Genomic DNA, 19,403 nt, shown 5'->3' with positions numbered 1-19,403 from the left:
CATGTGACGTCGTGCTCGATTAAAGCTCTTGTAAAATTACGATGGACGAACAACGACATTCAAACTTTAATTAAACACTAAGTAAGAGCGTTCCCTGCAAAATTTGAAGACAGGCTTCTCTGTTGATATCCAATTCACGTGTAGACGTAGCTGGTGCAGTAATGTTACGGTTGTGCTTTCTCACGCGTTAATCAGTGTTCCGTTAATGGACCAACTACATAGGCGTTGCGATTGCGATCGAGTATCATTGCTGAAAGGATGCAGTGGAACATCGACAAGATCCTCGTATTATTGAACACGTATTACCTGGTAATAGGGCTATAGCACGTGTTTTGTTTACCTCTGGGGCCATGCGTTACCAGAAAAACATCAGCATTCCCCGAGCCGGTTGGCTGCGGGGTAAAGCGATCAGGTTTCGGTAACGTAAGGCTACAAGGGGTAATTAACGATGCTATAGCCCGATTAAAGACCAGGTTATAGGTGTTTTATAACACACCACATGCTCATTGTCTTTATATTATTGTTTTAAATTCCTTTTAAGTATAGGCACTGAAATGATACATTTGCTTGGTAGAGAAGTTTGCTGGACGATTCTCCACAGAAGTAACGGTAGTGCCATTTTTTTACAAAAAGAAGTAAAATGTCTTTTGCATACCGTTTAACGTCCTAGGCTGCACACGAATCTTTGTCTACAATGAAGATTTACAATCTGTTGAAATAGAAAATCATGCTGTTGAAGTAAGAGATTGGTTGCTTATTTTTTACTCTCATTATTTTCGAATCACCCGCTAGTATTTCAAAGTTGCAGACGACGTGACGGAAGCTGTTTCAAAAACTATTCACCAAAAGAAATAGCCTTTTGAAAATACCCCTGACGTTACTTTTTTTGAACCATTAGGTACTAGTCATATATATATATATATATATATATATATATATATATATATATATATATATATATATATATATATATATATATATATATATATATATATATGCTTGTCACCTTACTTGTTCTGACGTATTGCGACACTGAACGAGCGTATGTTTCGTCTTATAAAATATACAGTACACTTAATATGTGCCTAACATTTATTAAAGTCGGCTCGAGGCGCAGAAATGAAGTCATTTGAAAAGAAGAGAAAGCAAAATGGTGATATTGAATGTTTAAGTTCTCATTAATCCATAGATCAGCTTAAAAGTATGTCAACTTGTTTGTATACAACTTATAGTTTGTGACGCCAATCCTCTACCAAAATATTCGTTTTGTGATCATTATTTAAATTTACTGATTCAAATACCAAAAACTCTATTAAACTGAAGCTAAAAATATCGATATATTATATTATATTTCATACCAAAGTGAGGGTAATTTAATTAAATGACCTATACCTGCCTGAACTCTGAATAATGCTCATTCCTTCTATCCTTTTGTTAACAAAATCTCCTGTTCGTTTACATATCTCAAGTGACTTTCCAAGGACTACTCAAGATTTTCACTCTCTCTATTCACTCTCTCTATTCTCTATTCTCTATTCTTTCGCTCTCTCTATTCACGTCGTTCTGATTAGCATATCAATGGGAGTCCGCTGCCAGAGTGAAAATCTTAAGTTCCGAAAGCAACAATACAAAACAAAAGGAATGCCAGTTTTGAATATCAAGTCTATGGCGAAGCGAGTGTAAAAAATGCTCTCGGGAAACGTGTACGAGAAAAATGGCCGCTTCACGTAGAAAACGACTGCCAAACGACAAGGGACCGTGTGACGTCATCAGGGCATGAAAAGAGCGCGCAAAAAGTGATGACGTAATCGTTCCCGTTCCGTTACCGTATGAAATCTTAACCTCCCTATTAGCCGATCAACTCCTGAGGCTCTCTTTAATGCAGTGTGGACTAATAACACCAAAATGCTTGATTTCCGCGGCGGGCAAGAAAATTGTGAACTGAAATGGGGTGATATAATGCTGAAGAAAACCGCCGGCGGCCTAGAATATCTCGAATTCAACGAGAGTGAAACAAAGACGTGATGGTGAAAGCAGGAAGTTCAACACGACCATTTAACCCAAAGATATTTGCAACACCCAACGCCATGAACAGCTGCCCGCTAGAGACATATCGCAAGTGCGCTAGCCGTCGTCTTCCAGAAATGAACACTCCGGGCAGTCCGTTTTATCTCAGAATCAATTACATCCCCATGGCTCATATTTGGTATAAAAGAAAAATCCAGTGGGTCAAAACAAGTTGGCTAATGTCGTGAAAACGATGTATAGTAAGGCGGGGATCTCCGGGAAGAAAACCAATCATAGTACGCAGAAAACGGCCATAACAATTTTGTTCAAGGCCGGGATTCCCCCAGTTCAAGTGTAGCAGTTATCTGGACACCGTAACCTTCACGTTCAGAGCATCAACAACTACGCTGTAGCGTCGCTCGAGTAACAAAATGAGATGTCCAACATACTCTGCAACAGTAACAAGGAAGAAACAGCAATGGTTCAATCATCGGGAAATGTGAAAACAGAAGAGAGACCAGCAAATCCACCATATCAATATGCTCACGCTTACAAGACCATCAACGAAAGCACGTACCAGGCCCAGGCAGCAGCTACAGCGGGCATTTTCAGCGGGATGGTCATTTAAGGCGGTTCATTCACCATAATGTCGCCACGTCCACGTTCAAATCTCCACCACGCAAACGGCGTAGGGCCGTGATATATGATTCTTCGAGTTCTGACAACTCCCACATTACGGGAAGGCTCCATTAACTTGGGAATATCCTACTTCCCTAGAGGATCAATTTCACAGACCTGCCTTTCCTACAATGGCACTACAATAGCACCAGCTGGATTAGATAAACATAACAATGGAACATTCACACCCTGGGGATTAAAAGTCTTCTGTTTGTCACCCGAGCTGCTAAGGCAAGGACTCGGGTTTCAGATATAATGCAAGTTAATGCAGTCGTCCCCTAATGAGGACCGGTGATCTTCGGAAACCAGAATTTTCCAATTTCGTTCGAGCTCGTATTCTCCAGATTTCACATGTTGGACTCAAACATGTGACTGTTGGCCGTTGTGTTTCATTCATTGACGTTGAATTTGAAATTGCCGAGTTTGTTTTTCTCGCAAGTTTAACGGCTGTTCCCGATCAAATATTAATTTAAAAAAATTGTATTCATGATTTTGAGAAAATTTTCCATCCGATTTTTATTGAAATTTTAACAAAGTTTTCCAATCCCATGCGTACGTGGAGGATATGTCATTGTCAACAATTTCGTTCCCAACGAAGTTATTAATTCGTGTGATGTTCAGCCTGAGTTTCGTAGTTATTAAAGAATTTTCGAACTTAAATCGATGCAGTGTCTGCGTAGTGAATAAACCATCTAAGGTGCTACGTTTTCTCTGTGAAGGAAGCTTCGGTAGGTCTCCTACATGTATGGTGACAGAGTTCAAGCAATTCTCCGCTGAACATAAAATTATTGTCGATGAGACAGTTAATTGATTACGTCAGACGCTAGTATAAAATCCGCCTCAGCGCCATGACGCAAAGGGATGTAGTCCATCAAGAAAAACCATAGTGAAACGTATCGTATTTAAATATACGAGATTTATTCATTCAATAACGTAGGCATAGTTATATGATAAAAAACGTTTATCCCTGGATATCACCTCCTGGTGGGGTCGTTTTGCTGCCCTTTGTGGGCCGCTTCACACGAGTGCGATGCGTCCCACAACCGCAGCAATACCACCCTACGAAGAGGTGATATCAAGGGATAACCTCAAAGAATCATACTTTGAAAATTCCACTTGGCTTCAACTACAACAATAAGTGTCATTTATAGTGTATCATCAAAGTTGAAGATTATACTAAGAAAGAGTTTAAGAAAACGATATTTTGAAGATAGACATACATGACTTATTTGTAAAATTAGAAATGTAACAGTTAGTAAAAATACAATTACTATTTACTATTACTAACGCTCATGATATTTATCCGGGAAACAATGTTCGTAGCGTCGACTGGTCAATGCTGGAGGTTACAGAAAATTAACATCGTAATGCAAGGTTTATGTTGCGTAGAGATTGTCTAAGTAGGCAAGACAGCTTGTAAAAGAATACCTTGATATCTCGGCATAAAGAATCTTGCCAGGGAACTTGATTACCTATATTTTCTGTGCTAAGGACGTATAAAGCTGCCGTGACTTACTTGCATGATCAATATACAAAGAATGCTACGAACATCATAACGACGTAGCATTCTACATTAACTATTTTTAGTATTGTTACCCTGCAGGATTTCACAAATACAGAGAACGGATTTAAGCAAAACAGAACTGCAAATGGTCAGGAAGTACTGCCATTCGTAAACAAAGGCTAACTAGGTATACGAGTATATATGATATTTATTTTCGAGACTGACTGAATTGGATGTGTTTATCTGTCAGAGAACCAAATTTGCTTAAGAGTAAAGTGACTATCACAAAAGTGCATTATCGGGTCACTCTCCCCGATTGTGGCTCCGTCAGACTGAACCACGAGCATAAACTTCTCTTAGTTATGTTATACTGACTGTGTCGTTTAGTGCACCTTTGGCCATTTCCTCGTAAGTACAAAAAGTGAAACGAATTCCATGTTAAGTTGAAGTAAACGTAGTGAGGTGATTGCACAAACACAGGGTGGAATTGACGTTGGACTTGGGAGATACCTGAAATAAAAATAAAACGAGCGCTTTGACATTATGTAAGCACCAAAAAGCTGAAATTCATGCGATGTCAAACCAGCAGTCACATAGACTGGTAAATTTGATCACCATAACTGATATTTTTAATTTTTCGCATTGTTAACGAAATCATACATGCCCTTAATTTTTCGCAAATACATGTGCTGATTCATAGATGCACAAATTCAGGGAATTTCCTGAAAACGTATTAATTGGAAAGCTCTTTCTTAGTTTTATGAGCAACGGCTCCACACGTAAAACATGGTAAATATTCTATATACATTCTATAAAACCCTTTGATTCATTTTCTTGGATCTCCTTTATATTCATGTATATGTCTTTTTTTTGTCATGCACTGTTAAAGGTGTTAGACTAAGGTTCTTTTCAAGGAACATTTATTTTCGCCCCATAATATTTAAATGGTTACTCGAAGAAAATATCGCAGACACGCATTTTAAAAGTATAGGCTTGTCAAGGCATTAATTTCAACCTGGAATCGTGCAGCATGTTCGCTAAAGCGACCAAAAACCGATTTTTTGAAACGTTCAGCAAACACTCGACTATTATGAAAATAATGACTGTTTACTGTGCACTGTCGGATTTCTCAAAAGAGGGCTTTGGGAAAAGATATACTGTATTGGGGCTATGGACTCCTATAACTGAGAAAAAATGAAAATCTGAAAGTGTCTACAAGGTGTGTAGGTACCTTAAGCATGTCTGTTTTGCTGGTTTCGACACGACATTGTTAAAAAATTAAAAGCATGAAATTGTTTGACTGTAGTTATATTTGTCGAGTTTAATACAAACACCTTGCGTACGTATGATCGATTTCTTTATTACATTACAACTTCCCCGATGCTAACTTGACACCTATTAACGCCTGTTAATCAGATGCGAAAAGCGCCACCTGTATGCATTTCGCGGCGAAGTGTAAATGAAGTTAGTTTGCTCACAGTATTAGTTAATGAGGGGATTATTGACGATGAATTTTCTGGCCAGCATTATGGCAATGCGGACCTTGATATGCTCACCCTCAATTCCTCAACATGATACGGACTATGGCTGACCCTTACCTCCATGGGTTGACCCATGGAGCTTGAAAAGGACGTCTCTTGCTTGGAGGAGGGACTGTCACGCATTCATAAATCGATACCGGTTTTGGCCGTTCAATGCAAGAGTACATTGGCACCTGATTATGTGTACCTAGACGTGTATAAATCATCAGATCCGTTTCTACCTCCATGGTGTAACACTAGCGACTTTATTTTTGGCTGACTGCACCAGCGATGGTCTGCGTCAAACAGTACTAGGCTACAGAAGAAAATTTACACCGCAAATTTCCATGGACTTTTTTCCATTTTTTTGAAATCACATTATACCTGCACTTATCGTGAAGGCTCACTTCTCAGCCGTAAAACATTAGTTAAAGCTAGGTTTTCATATCAGTGACGTGTGCATGTGCGCAATTTTACTGTTGCTAAAGAGTGTCGATCGCCCTGTGAATGCTAAAACACTTCTCCGAGCCATAGACCCTCGAGGGTCTATGTCCGAGCATAGCATCAATAACTTGCAATGTAGTAAAGTAACATCCCCGGAAGATTTTATTTTCTGACATTTTGATCCTGCATACCCTCTGCTTGTTGACAAGCAATGAAGCTAACGAGCGTCCTACTGTTCACCATATCCTTGCCCCGAAAACGACTACGAGGCAGATTATTTCAATTTTTCAAATTTCCATGGGAAAGAGTGGATGTAATCAGATAATTTTCTGGAACTACCAGGCTATGATCACCTCATCCAATCATTACCCGTTTTCCGAACGATCTCTTGATATTAATTTAGTGTGTCATGATCAAAGTTTCACTTTATTACAATGCTGAACTTCTTTCGAGAAACTTAGAAATAAAGATCGATTATTTTTACCATGTGTACACGCCAACGAGATGCTATTGTTTAGCAGGAGCGGAGATTAAACCAGTGGGTCATGGATGCCTTCTGATCTGAATAAAACGTTGGGTATCTTTAGAGCGGCAGTGTTTCACCATGAAGGCGACGACTTTTTTTAAATATCGGATATTTACTATCTAGTATCGAAGTTTGACGATTTCGGGACAAGTATCGATACTAGACGATACTAGAATGAACTGCGGTTGTTCCATGGGAAGCCGCGTCTGTGAATCGACGATATTTAGGATACTCGATTTTTTTCGGCGATTTGGGACTCTAATATCGATACTAGAAGATACTAGAATTACTTGCCCTGTGCCTCGGCACGCCGGATCTGTGAAATCTCCGATATTACCATATTATATATTTATCGGCAATTTCGGGACTCTAATATCGATACTGGACTATACTAGATTCAGTCAAACCGTGCGTAAATATCCGATATATATCGGAGATTTCACCACCTCACAGTTCTGGCCAAACCGACTATCCAAGGACTAACTCTGGCTTCGATACTAGACGATACTAGATTCAGTAAAATCGCGCGTAAATATCCGATATATATCGGAGATTTCAGCCCTTTATAGATTTGGCTAAGACAATCTAATTTCGATATTGTATAGTCTAGTAGCCGTAAATATCGGATATCATATAAAAGTGAAATGTCGCCTAATCGCCTTTCACACAAACGAGATCGTCTTTGTCCGACAACGGAAGTTGACCGGGCAATTCATTTCGCAATCCAGTTTCTTCCAGTGATTTTCATTCGAAGTGTTTTTTTTCACAAAGGAACAAGCTATAAAACTTCTCGACCAGTATTTTCCATTAGCATAAATAAAAAACAGACAGACAAATAGCTAGGTAGATAGATCATGTGGGAGTGGATTTCTTTGGACCGCGACTGTGTATGAAGATAAGACAGAGAAGATACATGTAGATGGACAGAGAGACGAAGAGAAACAGGGAGCAAGGAAGCAATCACTGTTCGCCGCGTTCGTTCAGTGGAATTTAAAATCGACGGAGGCTACGCGACACACACAGGACTAAAATACCAACATTTATGTGGAAACGAAAATTTAAATTTCATGGTCACTGTTTTGGCCATTAAATGATAAGATTTTAAAGTGGCATATAATATATATATATATATATATATATATATATATATATATATATATATATATATATATATATATATATAATTATATCCCTTTAAAAAATTCAGCGATGGCCACAAAACTGTTTCAGCTTGAGTCATTTTCAAGGCATGTCTGCAGTACATAGGATGGGATTGCGATATTTGCGTTGGTTGCCTTTCAACGACAACTCGCAGTGAGAGATATCCTTGTTTTCGTGAAAATTGTCTTCCTTCAGTGACTGTCACTCTCACTGTGTTTTTATCTTAGGGGGACTTTTCAAACATAATGTGTACCACCGGTAAATTGCAGTTTGTAAGCTCTGTTCAAAAAGGAACGCAGTCCTCGCTTCTAGCGTTTATGCGGCTTATGCTGGCATAATTATGTTTATCTAATTTGAATAGAAAAGGCTAACAACGTAAAAGCGAGTTCTGTAAAAAGCATGCGAATCACTACCAGAGGAATAATTTCGACACCTTTTCATGCTCCATGAATCCATCATGAATGTCCATCAAATGTTGTTGTTGATGCATTATTTAGACAAAACATGATCTAACCTTTCGCCAAGGGCATTTGGCGAGAGATAAGCAGCATGGACCACGTGATCCACTGCCGTCCGCAGATAATATTCAAAATTATGATGAAGTCACCGTGGTTTAATGACCAGCTCGTAAATACCGTAGTCATGAGCGTTCATCTTACACTTTACACCCTTTGATGCAGCAAATACTGAGTCCGAATCACCACAAATTCAAGTAAATCAAAGTCCGAACCGAAAACCTTTATCTACGACTGAAACTTAACATCATTCCGTTCGAGGCCCGCGGCCCCCTCATTATCACCGGCATAAAAAAATCCCCCCCCCATTATCACCGGCATAAAAAAATCGGCGTCATCAAGGGACTCTCAATTTTGTATTTTTATATTTTTGATTCGGATGTAGCTTTACCTACACTTGGCTATTTAAAAATTGAATTCGTTCTCCACTGCTTGATGTAAATGTTCTGCTGGGAGTGTTTGAAGACTGAGAGACAATCGGCACAATTATAGCGTGTGTTGTTTGCTGAATTAGCAACCTCAAGAATGGTACAAATTTTCATTACGATTTTCTTCTGACGGAAGTCCTTGTCTGATTCAAAACGTTTGATAAAACGATTGTGACTGGCGAGGCTACATCAGGATGCAATGCACTCGAGTCGAATACATAGACAATGTCTCTGTTTTTTCTTGTGAGGTGGGATGAGGTAAGGTATACAGCTGCCGCTATGTCGTCATAAGTACGGACCGAAAGAAAGTAGGAGTTATACTTGTAAAATATGAACTTTAGTAGCAGTCAAGTCTACAAGCTATAGAAGTCGAGCGAAGTCTGCACGCCACGGTCATTCCACTCGCTTTTGTGGAGTGACCGTGCTTACGTCGTTCGACCATTTTCAGCTTTTGTGCTAGGTGTTGGTACAATGAAGCGTCTTTTCAGTTCTTTTGTACCGATGTCGCATCGCAATTGCCATGTGGTGTCAGAATTCGAAAATACCACGAAACTATAGTCCCTTGTAGAGGGACTGTGACGAAAATAATATTCAATCAAACTTTACAGGAGAAATAGTCGCGGTTTCCACACACTGCCTTGCATGCAAATGCTGTTCGAGTCGTTTGATTTCGGTATTTCGATGTGTACGTGATTCACACCTTCCGACCGGCTTAGCATATTAACTAACCCCGAAATTTCGGGGTTGCATACATGGCTAGTTAGATCGGCGAAGTTGTAATGTATCAAAAAAATTTTCGGTAATATTCTCCATTACCAAGCTATATAAACCAATCGACTAGAAAATTTAGGCTATAGCACAAAGTTAGTGAGAAACGATGGTCAGTCCGTATGAAATAATGGTTTATATTTGCCCGCGCAATGCAAAGAAAGTTTAATTGCATTATATTGCATTGGTCATTGTAATGGATACACCCTATAGACAAACAAGACAAACGAGACAAACAAGGATGGATTTGAAGTGGCTTAGCGTTTTACTTGACGACTTCAATGACACTTTACAGGCGCATCCACAACGAGCATTGCGGGCCCGTGCTATGCCATGATACTTGTGTAGGTGCTTGTCTAGAAGGACATATTTTGCAATTCGATCCTGTAAATTTCAATATGACTATATGAAACAAACACGTACCCTGCATCCACCATCCTGCCAGCTGTTGGCGTTGTCAATTGAGTATCTGCATCTGTGCTGGGTGGTTGACACTCTGAATTCAACACCATGACCTGAAAGTGAGCATGACATACAGATCTGATATGAACGTTCATGATATTTGAAATAAAAATAACACCTAGAAGTGAATATTATGAATGGGACACACAATAGTTATTACAAGAATGAATTTCGTTTCAAATGGTAAATGCATTTGATAGAAAAACGGCCACGTTATGTTGTTACAGTTAGAAAGAGACAATGGTCAAATAATATTCGACACACAAAAATTGAGACAATATGTTAAAGCAGACATGACCGTGTTTGTTTCCGTTGCATTCTAATCTATATTTCTCATTAACAATCGAAGAATGTGTGATAAATAAACGTCCCTTGTAATACATTTCAACAACCTTATCCTGACAAACAACAATTTGGAAGAATACAGCAACTTCGGGAGATTTGGAAAATGTGATAAGAATAACAAAAAATGTACTGATAGTCATTGTTCACACTCGTCTTGAGCTATTCCAGATAAAGTTGTAAGAGAAATATAAGAACTCGCTGGACTTACTGTAGACCAGGTCAAAGGTCACATAGTAGATTCCAGCCTTCGTAATCTCTCCTTCCGGCAGCAAGATACTAGCAACACTTCCATTGAAAGAAACTTCACTAGAAAATTGAAAACCACTGTGGCCGCTAAAATTCCCAGGTGATTTAGTCGAAATATACGCTGTGGTGTTCTCAAAAACAGGAGAAGATGTTGCTAAAACTATTTGAATAGCGTGTAAGGGCTTGAAGGCCTGTGAAGTTGAACATAGCGAACAAGAGTAAAGTAATCCTTTTTGAGAAAGAATGTAACCGACCGTGGAAAAAACGTTTATGCATACACTGAGGGTTCTCTGACATATAGAACACAATTAAAAATTCAACGTGATGTTCTTGTATATAAGGACATGAGACAAATACGGTCAAGGGCGTTGGTGAAAAAATACAAAATCAGTGTACATGGTTGTTCATTTATCTTGGATTATTGACAAAGCTGCTAGATATTGACCGGGCTACTTATATAGACGTGTTAGCAATGGGTAAAAACAGGTCAGGTGTGGAGAGACTTACCGTAACCTCAAGCAGGTAATGTGTAGTGGCATCATTACCTACGTATTGCCCTTTAACATACGTCCCATTCAAAGGTGTTTGACTATTGCCGAGCCATATCCCTATGTCTTGTGCTGCATTTTGTACTGAAATCGATGACAGATTAGAGATTTTCAGAGTAAAATACTACACCGTATGTCTATGAAAACGTCAGTCTGAAATGCATGTACATCTTTTACATCATTGCACTCGTACACACAGACACACACACACACACACAAACTCACTATATATATATATATATATATATATATATATATATATATATATATTTATATATATATATATATATATATAGAGAGAGAGAAGAGAGAGAGAGAGAGAGAGAGAGAGAGGAAAGAGAGAGAGAGAGAAGAAACTTGGGTTGACACACACTACCACACCTGGTTGTTAGGTTCCAAACGTAGCAACCAGGTGTGGTAGTGTGTGTCAACCCAAGTTTCGATTATCTTCACCCCACTCCACGCTCCACTGGGGATCACCTGAATTCCTACAGTTTTCTATATATATATATATATATATATATATATATATATATATATATATATATATATATATATATATATATATATATATATATATATATATATATATATATTATATATATATATATATATATATATATATATATATATATATATATATATATATATATATATATATATATATATATATTGCCATTTCACGATAGCGTTCGACACACTGGAAAAATTAAAAAATGTGTCAACTCAAAAAGGCATCATTAATTTAGTCGATGCTCACAAAGAAAAGCCTTTGACGTATTCCGACTGTACTCTAAAACTTGTGTGTGTTAAGTTGAACTTAAAGAGGCACTCCCATTTGGTTACATTTTTAAAACACATTTTTTAATGCCAACGGTCGATATTTGACGTGTGACTGCGCGCGGATCGCGAGATATCGATAAAAACATGTCATTTCCCGAGCGTATTTTTCACATCCCGAAGTTTTACGATCGTTTCTGATTATGACGCGAAATCCCCCGAAGGTTTGTTGTTGTGCTGATTGACGATATTCTAGGGAGTCAATAATAAGTTCGAACGACGCAATTTTATCTCCCCCTGCGAAGACTTTATATGCAGCATTATGCCTTTACCACACGTCAGTTTTTGAAAACTTCTTCTTAGCTTTTGTCGTTTTCATTATTCTAAATCAGTTGTCGTATGCCTCTATGCATACCACGCGGTGGGGCCGCTATGTATCAACCGCACGTAACTGGCTAGTCACCTATGCGAATTCTGGTGGAATCAGCCAAAATTGTTTTTTGTTTTATCACCAAGTCAGTAAGACTCAGCTTTCTCCCCCGGGCATGACCGATCACCGAGGCAAGTGGTACTGGGGCGTACAGCAGCGTCAGTGTAGACTCGTACTCCATAGCTTAGTTGACAATGGCCCAGTGCCGAACGTTCGATGTTCGGAAGCTGAATTCAGGTGGGCCACCGGAATTCAAACTTTTACTTTTTGAAGACATGTTTTTATCGGTATCTCGCGATCCGCGCGAGTCGCCACGTCAAATATCGACCGTTGGCACTAAAAAAATGTGTTTTAAAAATGTTATCAAGTGGGAGTGCCACTTTAGGCTGTCCAAAGTAACGTATGTGCTGCACAAAATTTACATTGTTAAAAACTAAATTTACATGTCTGCCATGATTGTCACGTGTTGTAACGATTGTTTCACTAATCATCCATCGATGTGCAAAATGTGTACTGTTCCGAAGACCTTACATTTTCTGTGTTTTATGTGCTGGGACCTGCAGAGATTAGAATGTTCCCGTAAAGACAAAAGGAATCGAAAACGACAATGAAATGGCTAGGCTCTTGGCAGCTATCTCTATCCAGTGCCAATTCGCTATATTATCAGACTTTCACCAGCCTTAATACTGATGAACAGTAATCAGAGTTGCGTGTTAATCTTCTTGTTTTGAACAACATATTCAAGTCTTGGACACATCTGTGGTATATGTAAAACTTTTTATATAAAACAAAATATCGACTAATGGGAAAGTGGTCAAACAGTTTACTGAAGGTGTGTTAAATGCCTTTAAAATGGAGTTTAATGACCAGTACATTGGTTGTTATTATAGCGTAATATTGACGGCTTTTAATGAACGTCATTTCTATTGTGTAAATGTTGTTATCTTGATGTTGTCTGTAATGAATTGCTATTGTTTGATATACTTTCAAATTTTGTCTTTATTTGTCATTAAATGCCTCAACGTCTGCTTGAATGACTATTTCATACGGCCTACAATGTTTAACTAAAATTCCCTTACTGAATAACTGAACTGAGTTTATAACCATTCTAATCAAGGTTACTCGTTCCACCTGGTAAATCATATTTAAATGTACATTACAATGTTTCTTTGAATCATTTATATGTGGTCAGCAACTATTTGTCGGCTACCAACATGATTTTTGCTCACGATAAAGACCGAAATATCTCTGTTTGATCAATAAATCAAATGTATGTAATATATAAGGAAAGCAAAAGCAGGAAATTTTGATGCAGCTTGATTATTACTTTGACAAGAAACCTACCCATGTTCTCTTGACCGGATTCATTCTTAAAGGACAAGGTTAAGATATCAGTCGCAAATTGGTCACGCACATTTGAAATATGATGCAATTCAGGTCCAAAGCGGTATACCTAGTAAGAAAAAACAGTCGGATGTCACCAAGGTTTGGTAGCTGTTAAGTATTTGTCGAAAGAGTGTCGGATACATACTAGGTATACGTTTCTCAATATTTGTCTTGGCATCCGAGAGATATGTTTCACAATATTTAAATGCACACAAAGCTACATTCTAGTTTTCGTTGTTACGTTGTTATGCTCTTCTAACTCATTTAACGTCATAAATTATCCTTCACCACTCTCTTGAATATTTCAGTAGCAAATCAAGTTTGAGTATTATATTATTGGTTTATATTTTTCCGTATTCAACTTTTTGTGTTTTGGTTTGGTATATGATGAAACTTCTCTGAATCACAGAACGCTGTCGAAATTCTTAGAGAGAAAGTTATCATGATACAAGTTATAATCCGATAAGGCATTGCTGGAACTTTTATACATACTTAATGTTAAACCTACCACTCTGTTAAGTGTTACGTTGCTGCTAAGATGTGGAAATATGTGCTCCGCCGAAGGAATTTCAAACCCACTATGAGGGCCAACCATCAAAGTACCATGACTCAGATTCTGCACTGTGTTCTTTTCCAAATTCAGAACAAGTGAATGAGTCTTAAGAACAACAACTGTGCTACCACTGGTCATCTTGCTAAGAATGAAGTTAGCTATATTGTCAGCCACTGTCAGGACGGATTTTGTGAATGTTCTTTGTCGTTCTCTATTTACGTTTCCGTCGACATGTACCATAACGTCAAAATAAACAGCCTGCACTTCGTCAAGTATTTCTGTGAACACATGAAATTATTTCAGAGTTAACTCTTCTAAAAGATGTTTTAACAGTATAGCTCTCCTACTTCTAACTTTGCCGAAATAAACAGTTCTCGCTTATGACGGTTCGTCTTTAGAATTAAGGTAGTCTTATATTTTAAATAATCAATTGCGTAGCTAGAATGGTGGAAATGCATCTAACAATAAAATTAAAGATATTGAATGATCATCTGTCACACTTTATTTCCGAAAACCAAATTCGACATAACTGAGAAAGTGAAATTCTACATTCAAACCTTGTGCAGACACGATACTCATATTTTGTGTTAAATTTCCTTTCCAGAGTTGCGAAATGTGAGCATCAATATCTTCAAATCTCTGTACAAAAAATAAGGAAGATAAGTTTGTAATCAATGAAAGGTAAGAGGAACTTTGTTTTATCAGTCCATCATCAAACGGGCGTAAGCCAAATTACAGGATGAGTTACGCATATCCAACTGACCTCCAATGAAGCTAAAGTGCCTTTCTCAGCGGCACAACTCTGTGCTGGATTCTCGAACTCACCGTCCTCTGACAGTGATTCCATTACTGTGGATCTACCGGGTTCTCGAACCGAATCATGACCTCACCATCCTCCGATAATGAGCCCGGTAAAATTTTGGAGCAACCATTAAAAAGGCGATACCGGAAAAACTGAAGGTATGGCATAGATATGAAGGACAAACAAGGTGTCGTATCGTTTTTTCAAATTAGCAAAGAATGACATGTACGCACAGCGCTTGCTAAGTAGGCAACTGGGGGGCTTTTATCATAAAATACCAATACCAACATGGAGGAACGTCTTCTTAATTAATGGATGGATTATATGTTTTTAAACACCAAAATAAAGCATTATAGATAGTTTGAATACGAAAAGGGTCTTATCTTAAAGTAGTTGCATTTTTAATTCAAAAAACAGTAATCAAATTCAAGGATACCATTATTACTTCCCTGGAGTGATATAATATTCAACACAATTTGGCTTTAATGTATTTGGGTCTTGCAATAAATACACTTAGAACATGCTTAATTTCTGCGAAATCTCGTTACCTTTAAGATCTTCAAATATTCAGTCGTGTTTGAGATGGCTGGTGCCTTGGTCGTCATGTTTAGGGTTGCATTATCTGAAAAAATTATAAAACATATCGAAGCGAAACGTATAGTGGTGTTGCTTGACATACTCGATAATGAGACAATTCAAAACCCGCAAACTTGTCTTCTCAAAAAAAGCGTAGTGTCGAATTTTTACAAAAGACTGGTGACATAATCCATCCATGAACGTCATAGAATTTAAAATGAGGCAATGGGAAAATCCACGTTGGCATATTTCTCTGGATTTCTAAAGTAGAAATTTAATATGCCAGTATAATTTATTGGAAGCTGTAACTACCATAAAAGTATTTTGAAATTTTCCAAAGGTCATCGTTAGGTATCGCTTGTTGAGCTCGTTTTATTTTGCGACAGAACAAGCAAGTCTTTGCAAAGGACACATTTGACTCGCTTCAGCTTCAGAGTATATAATATATATATATAATATATATATATATATATATATATATATATATATATATATATATATATATATATATATATATATATATATATATATATTATATATATATATATATATATATATATATATATATATATATATATATATATATATATATATATATATATATATTATAATAGGTTGAACATCGATATCGCTTTCGTCGGCAAGAAGACAATCCCGTCTACCACGATTTCAGAATGATTATCAAAATGTTGTAAAAAATCTTTGTAGGTGATATTAAAATTGTGTGTGTTTTGTTGACGACACTTTAAAACCAATTCAGAGGCGTTTTTTTAACAGCGTATATTTATCAGCATTTACAATGTGTAGCTTTTCTGGTAAACAAAGGTTACGTCGCTTGATTATATTAGACTAACTCGATGCTAATGAGTTTGTCTGGTCCTTAAAAGAAAAGAGCCAAGTCTTTGACATCATTTACAGTATTGATTATGTGTAGCTTTTTCAAAAGACAAAGATTACATTGCTTGTTTTTTGAAAAAGTACATTGATGCTTTGTCAATAATAAACAATAATGCAACAAAGTCCTGGTACTAGGTCTTGAGAGACCAAATAAACTTTGATAGTATCAATATTTCTTGATATTATAGCATATATTCATCTATTGGTCAAAACGACAGCGTCAGATAAACCATCTTTAGTTTTAATTTTGATTTATGTAATTTAAGTTGGTTTATGTTATTTAATTAGAATGTAGCCCGCCAATCGATATGTAAAAAGTAAATATTTATTGTTTCAATAAACTGTAGATTTGATACATTGAAACGGAGGATCTTAAACTGCAATACCAGAAGAAATGTCCCTTGTAAAGAACGAGGTAATAACATATGTGTGCGCCTCAATAATAATAATGTTTATTTCCTAAAACAGTTGAAGATCAAATTTAAATTTACAGTGATTCCATTACACAATATTGCACATAGTTAAAATCCAATTTTCAGCCCGAAAAAATAAATTCATAAAGGTAGTCACCATATAACCAAAATGTGTTTGCTGCCCTCTGTGAGGCTATTTAATTGACAGTTGTAAAAAAGGGGGAAGACATTTGGGTGCAATCTTTAGAGAGGTTATGATAACATGTCGATCAACATGGCCGGACTGAACATAGCTATCATTTGGTTTACTCTATTCTATTCCTTGTTTTTGTTTTCTAGGTTTTTCTCGCTGTCGAAATATATCTTTCACTGTGGAATTCGATTTTTTTATCGAAAATATAAAACACAATATGCAATTTAATAATGGTATCCAATGAACGTTTAGTCTAAAGTTTCCAACAAATAACATTTTTTTACTTGTATATATTATACATATATTTTTTAACAGCGCTAACCAATTGTATATATGATATATACATTGAGATAGATAGATAGATAGATAGATAGATAGATAGATAGATAGATAGATAGATAGATAGATAGATAGATAGATAGATAGATACATTGATTGTTTTAATAATGAAACTCAAATATTCAAACATTATTGGTTTGCTTTTAATGTCGCCGTTCCCAAAACGCGGGATGTAGAAATATATTTAATGCCATGTATTATATACTGTTGAAAACACAATGAAAACGCGTTGGGGAACAAAGCCAGAAAACATACTTATTTTAAACAGGTCCCGGATTAATTTCGGAATTTCTATTGCGCTTCGGAAAAGTACATCTTTCCGACTGTTTGAGAGTACACACATTTTCTCCTCACTGTGGACATATCAAGACATGACCTAAACTTTCTATAATCACTTCCAATTTTAGGAGTATGATAGGTTAAAAGTTAAAAGTTACAATGATCCCTCACGTAACAAAAATGTATTCAGAATAAAAGATTGACATTAGCAATCTTCCTAGACACAGTTACATAACCCAACATCTGAAGAGTCATTCAAGTTGATAATCATGATTTGCCAACGTTGGAAATAGGAACATCTCCTGTGAACGTCTGAGAGATATGTGTTTTTTGATCTTCAGAAAGTGGATACTGTGTTTCTGGCTGCTCAAGAATAGTTTTTGAACAGTATGTGTGGGTGCAAATATAAATTCCATTACCTTCACACAGAACATTTCTTCCAGCGTCGCATTTTGATGTCCTCCATTCCAATGTCTCAAGCCTGATGTTTATTGAAACGATGAAAAAATCCGTGTGACGCATTAGGGGGCCTGTTTTCTTACTTTATTACTCAGAATCAACTGAAAACTAAAATGATTTGTTGGAATCTCAGACTGCCTTCTTAACTAATGCACGAACACATGCTATAATATTAAAACATTGATGTGACAACAAAGGTGAAAACAAAACTTGTCAAAGTTTGCTAAAAAAATAAATGATAAATCTTAAATATACACGTCCATCACACTTTTGAGTTTCCTGTTGTATGAGTTCTCAATCTTAATTTTAGCCGAACCATTTACGTTTTTACCAAAACTGGGACGTGGTAGTCAAGTAGTAGACAAGTAGTCAAAGGCCGCCGTATCAGCGGCCTTTCACTAAATGTCAAGTACGTAGAATATAGACTTGCTGCAAAGCTGTGGCCACATATAAATATCATAAGAGAGTAATTAAAGGAATAAACAGACAGTTGCATTAGTGGTAATCTGTTGCGTTGAGAGTGGAGTGAAGCTTAGCCAGTGAAGCTTAGCCAGCCATTTACTGCTGCTGCCGGAAAAAATCAAGTGACAGGGATTTGTTCCCTAGAATGCACCTGCGGGACAGACATTTGAAATCTTAACGTTTTCCAATACCTTTCTGGTATGCCACTTATGGGGGCGCATTTTAAAACTCTTTGTGTAAGATACATATTTAGTGTATTTTTTTTCGAAAATTAAAACATTAATACATTTCTTCATATAATTAACACAGGAATTGTTGCCAAATAGAGGACAATGTTACATAGTGCTACGAATATTGGCCGTGATATTTTAAATTGGCGATTGCGTTTGAACTTTATAAAACAATCTATAATGTGAACAGTATATTACGAATCCCTTAACACCGGGCTGAAGAAAGAAACCTATGAAAAGGTAATTATTGCGTATTTGTGTTTCGATTGTTTTACGTAATATGGCATGAGTTCGATAATTGGAATAGAATGTGAGCTCCCTAAATGTGTCTCTGAAATTAAATGGGTTGAAATTAATTGGGTTATGCGTACCTCATCCTGTAATTGGGCTAACGCCCGCTGAATGATAGACTGATAAAAATAACAAATTACAAAGTTGATAACTATAAAACG

The 19,403-nt window shown here is 37.0% G+C and overlaps 1 protein-coding gene across 1 annotated transcript; it reads right to left on the bottom strand.

Moving 5' to 3' along the window:
• Nucleotides 1–3,589: 3,589 nt before the first annotated feature.
• Nucleotides 3,590–18,283, bottom strand: LOC139130104 (polycystin-1-like protein 2). The gene is made up of 9 exons (XM_070695824.1): nucleotides 18,220–18,283; nucleotides 15,652–15,725; nucleotides 14,859–14,940; nucleotides 14,257–14,579; nucleotides 13,707–13,815; nucleotides 11,112–11,236; nucleotides 10,567–10,795; nucleotides 9,975–10,066; nucleotides 3,590–4,699 (listed from the first exon to the last, which is right to left on the bottom strand). Exons 2-9 carry the CDS (start codon nucleotides 15,706–15,708, stop codon nucleotides 4,628–4,630), a joined length of 1,089 nt encoding a protein of 362 aa, XP_070551925.1. The 5' UTR covers nucleotides 15,709–15,725; nucleotides 18,220–18,283; the 3' UTR covers nucleotides 3,590–4,627.
• Between the last annotated feature and the right edge of the window lie 1,120 nt (nucleotides 18,284–19,403).

Source organism: Ptychodera flava, chromosome 3, assembly GCF_041260155.1.
Source record: "Ptychodera flava strain L36383 chromosome 3, AS_Pfla_20210202, whole genome shotgun sequence".
NCBI lineage: Eukaryota > Metazoa > Hemichordata > Enteropneusta > Ptychoderidae > Ptychodera > Ptychodera flava.
This window is presented reverse-complemented; position numbering and strand designations above follow the sequence as displayed.

Bases quoted from the DNA above. Each gene is read 5' to 3' on its own strand.
- LOC139130104 (XM_070695824.1), bottom strand. From the start codon at position 15,708: ATGACGACCAAGGCACCAGCCATCTCAAACACGACTGAATATTTGAAG. The intron at 11,237-13,706 runs GTAGGTTTCTTG...CATCGATTTCAG, and splicing joins ATCCGGTCAAGAGAACATGG to TACAAAATGCAGCACAAGAC. The intron at 4,700-9,974 runs GTACGTGTTTGT...TTTTTATTTCAG, and splicing joins GGCAGGATGGTGGATGCAGG to GTATCTCCCAAGTCCAACGT.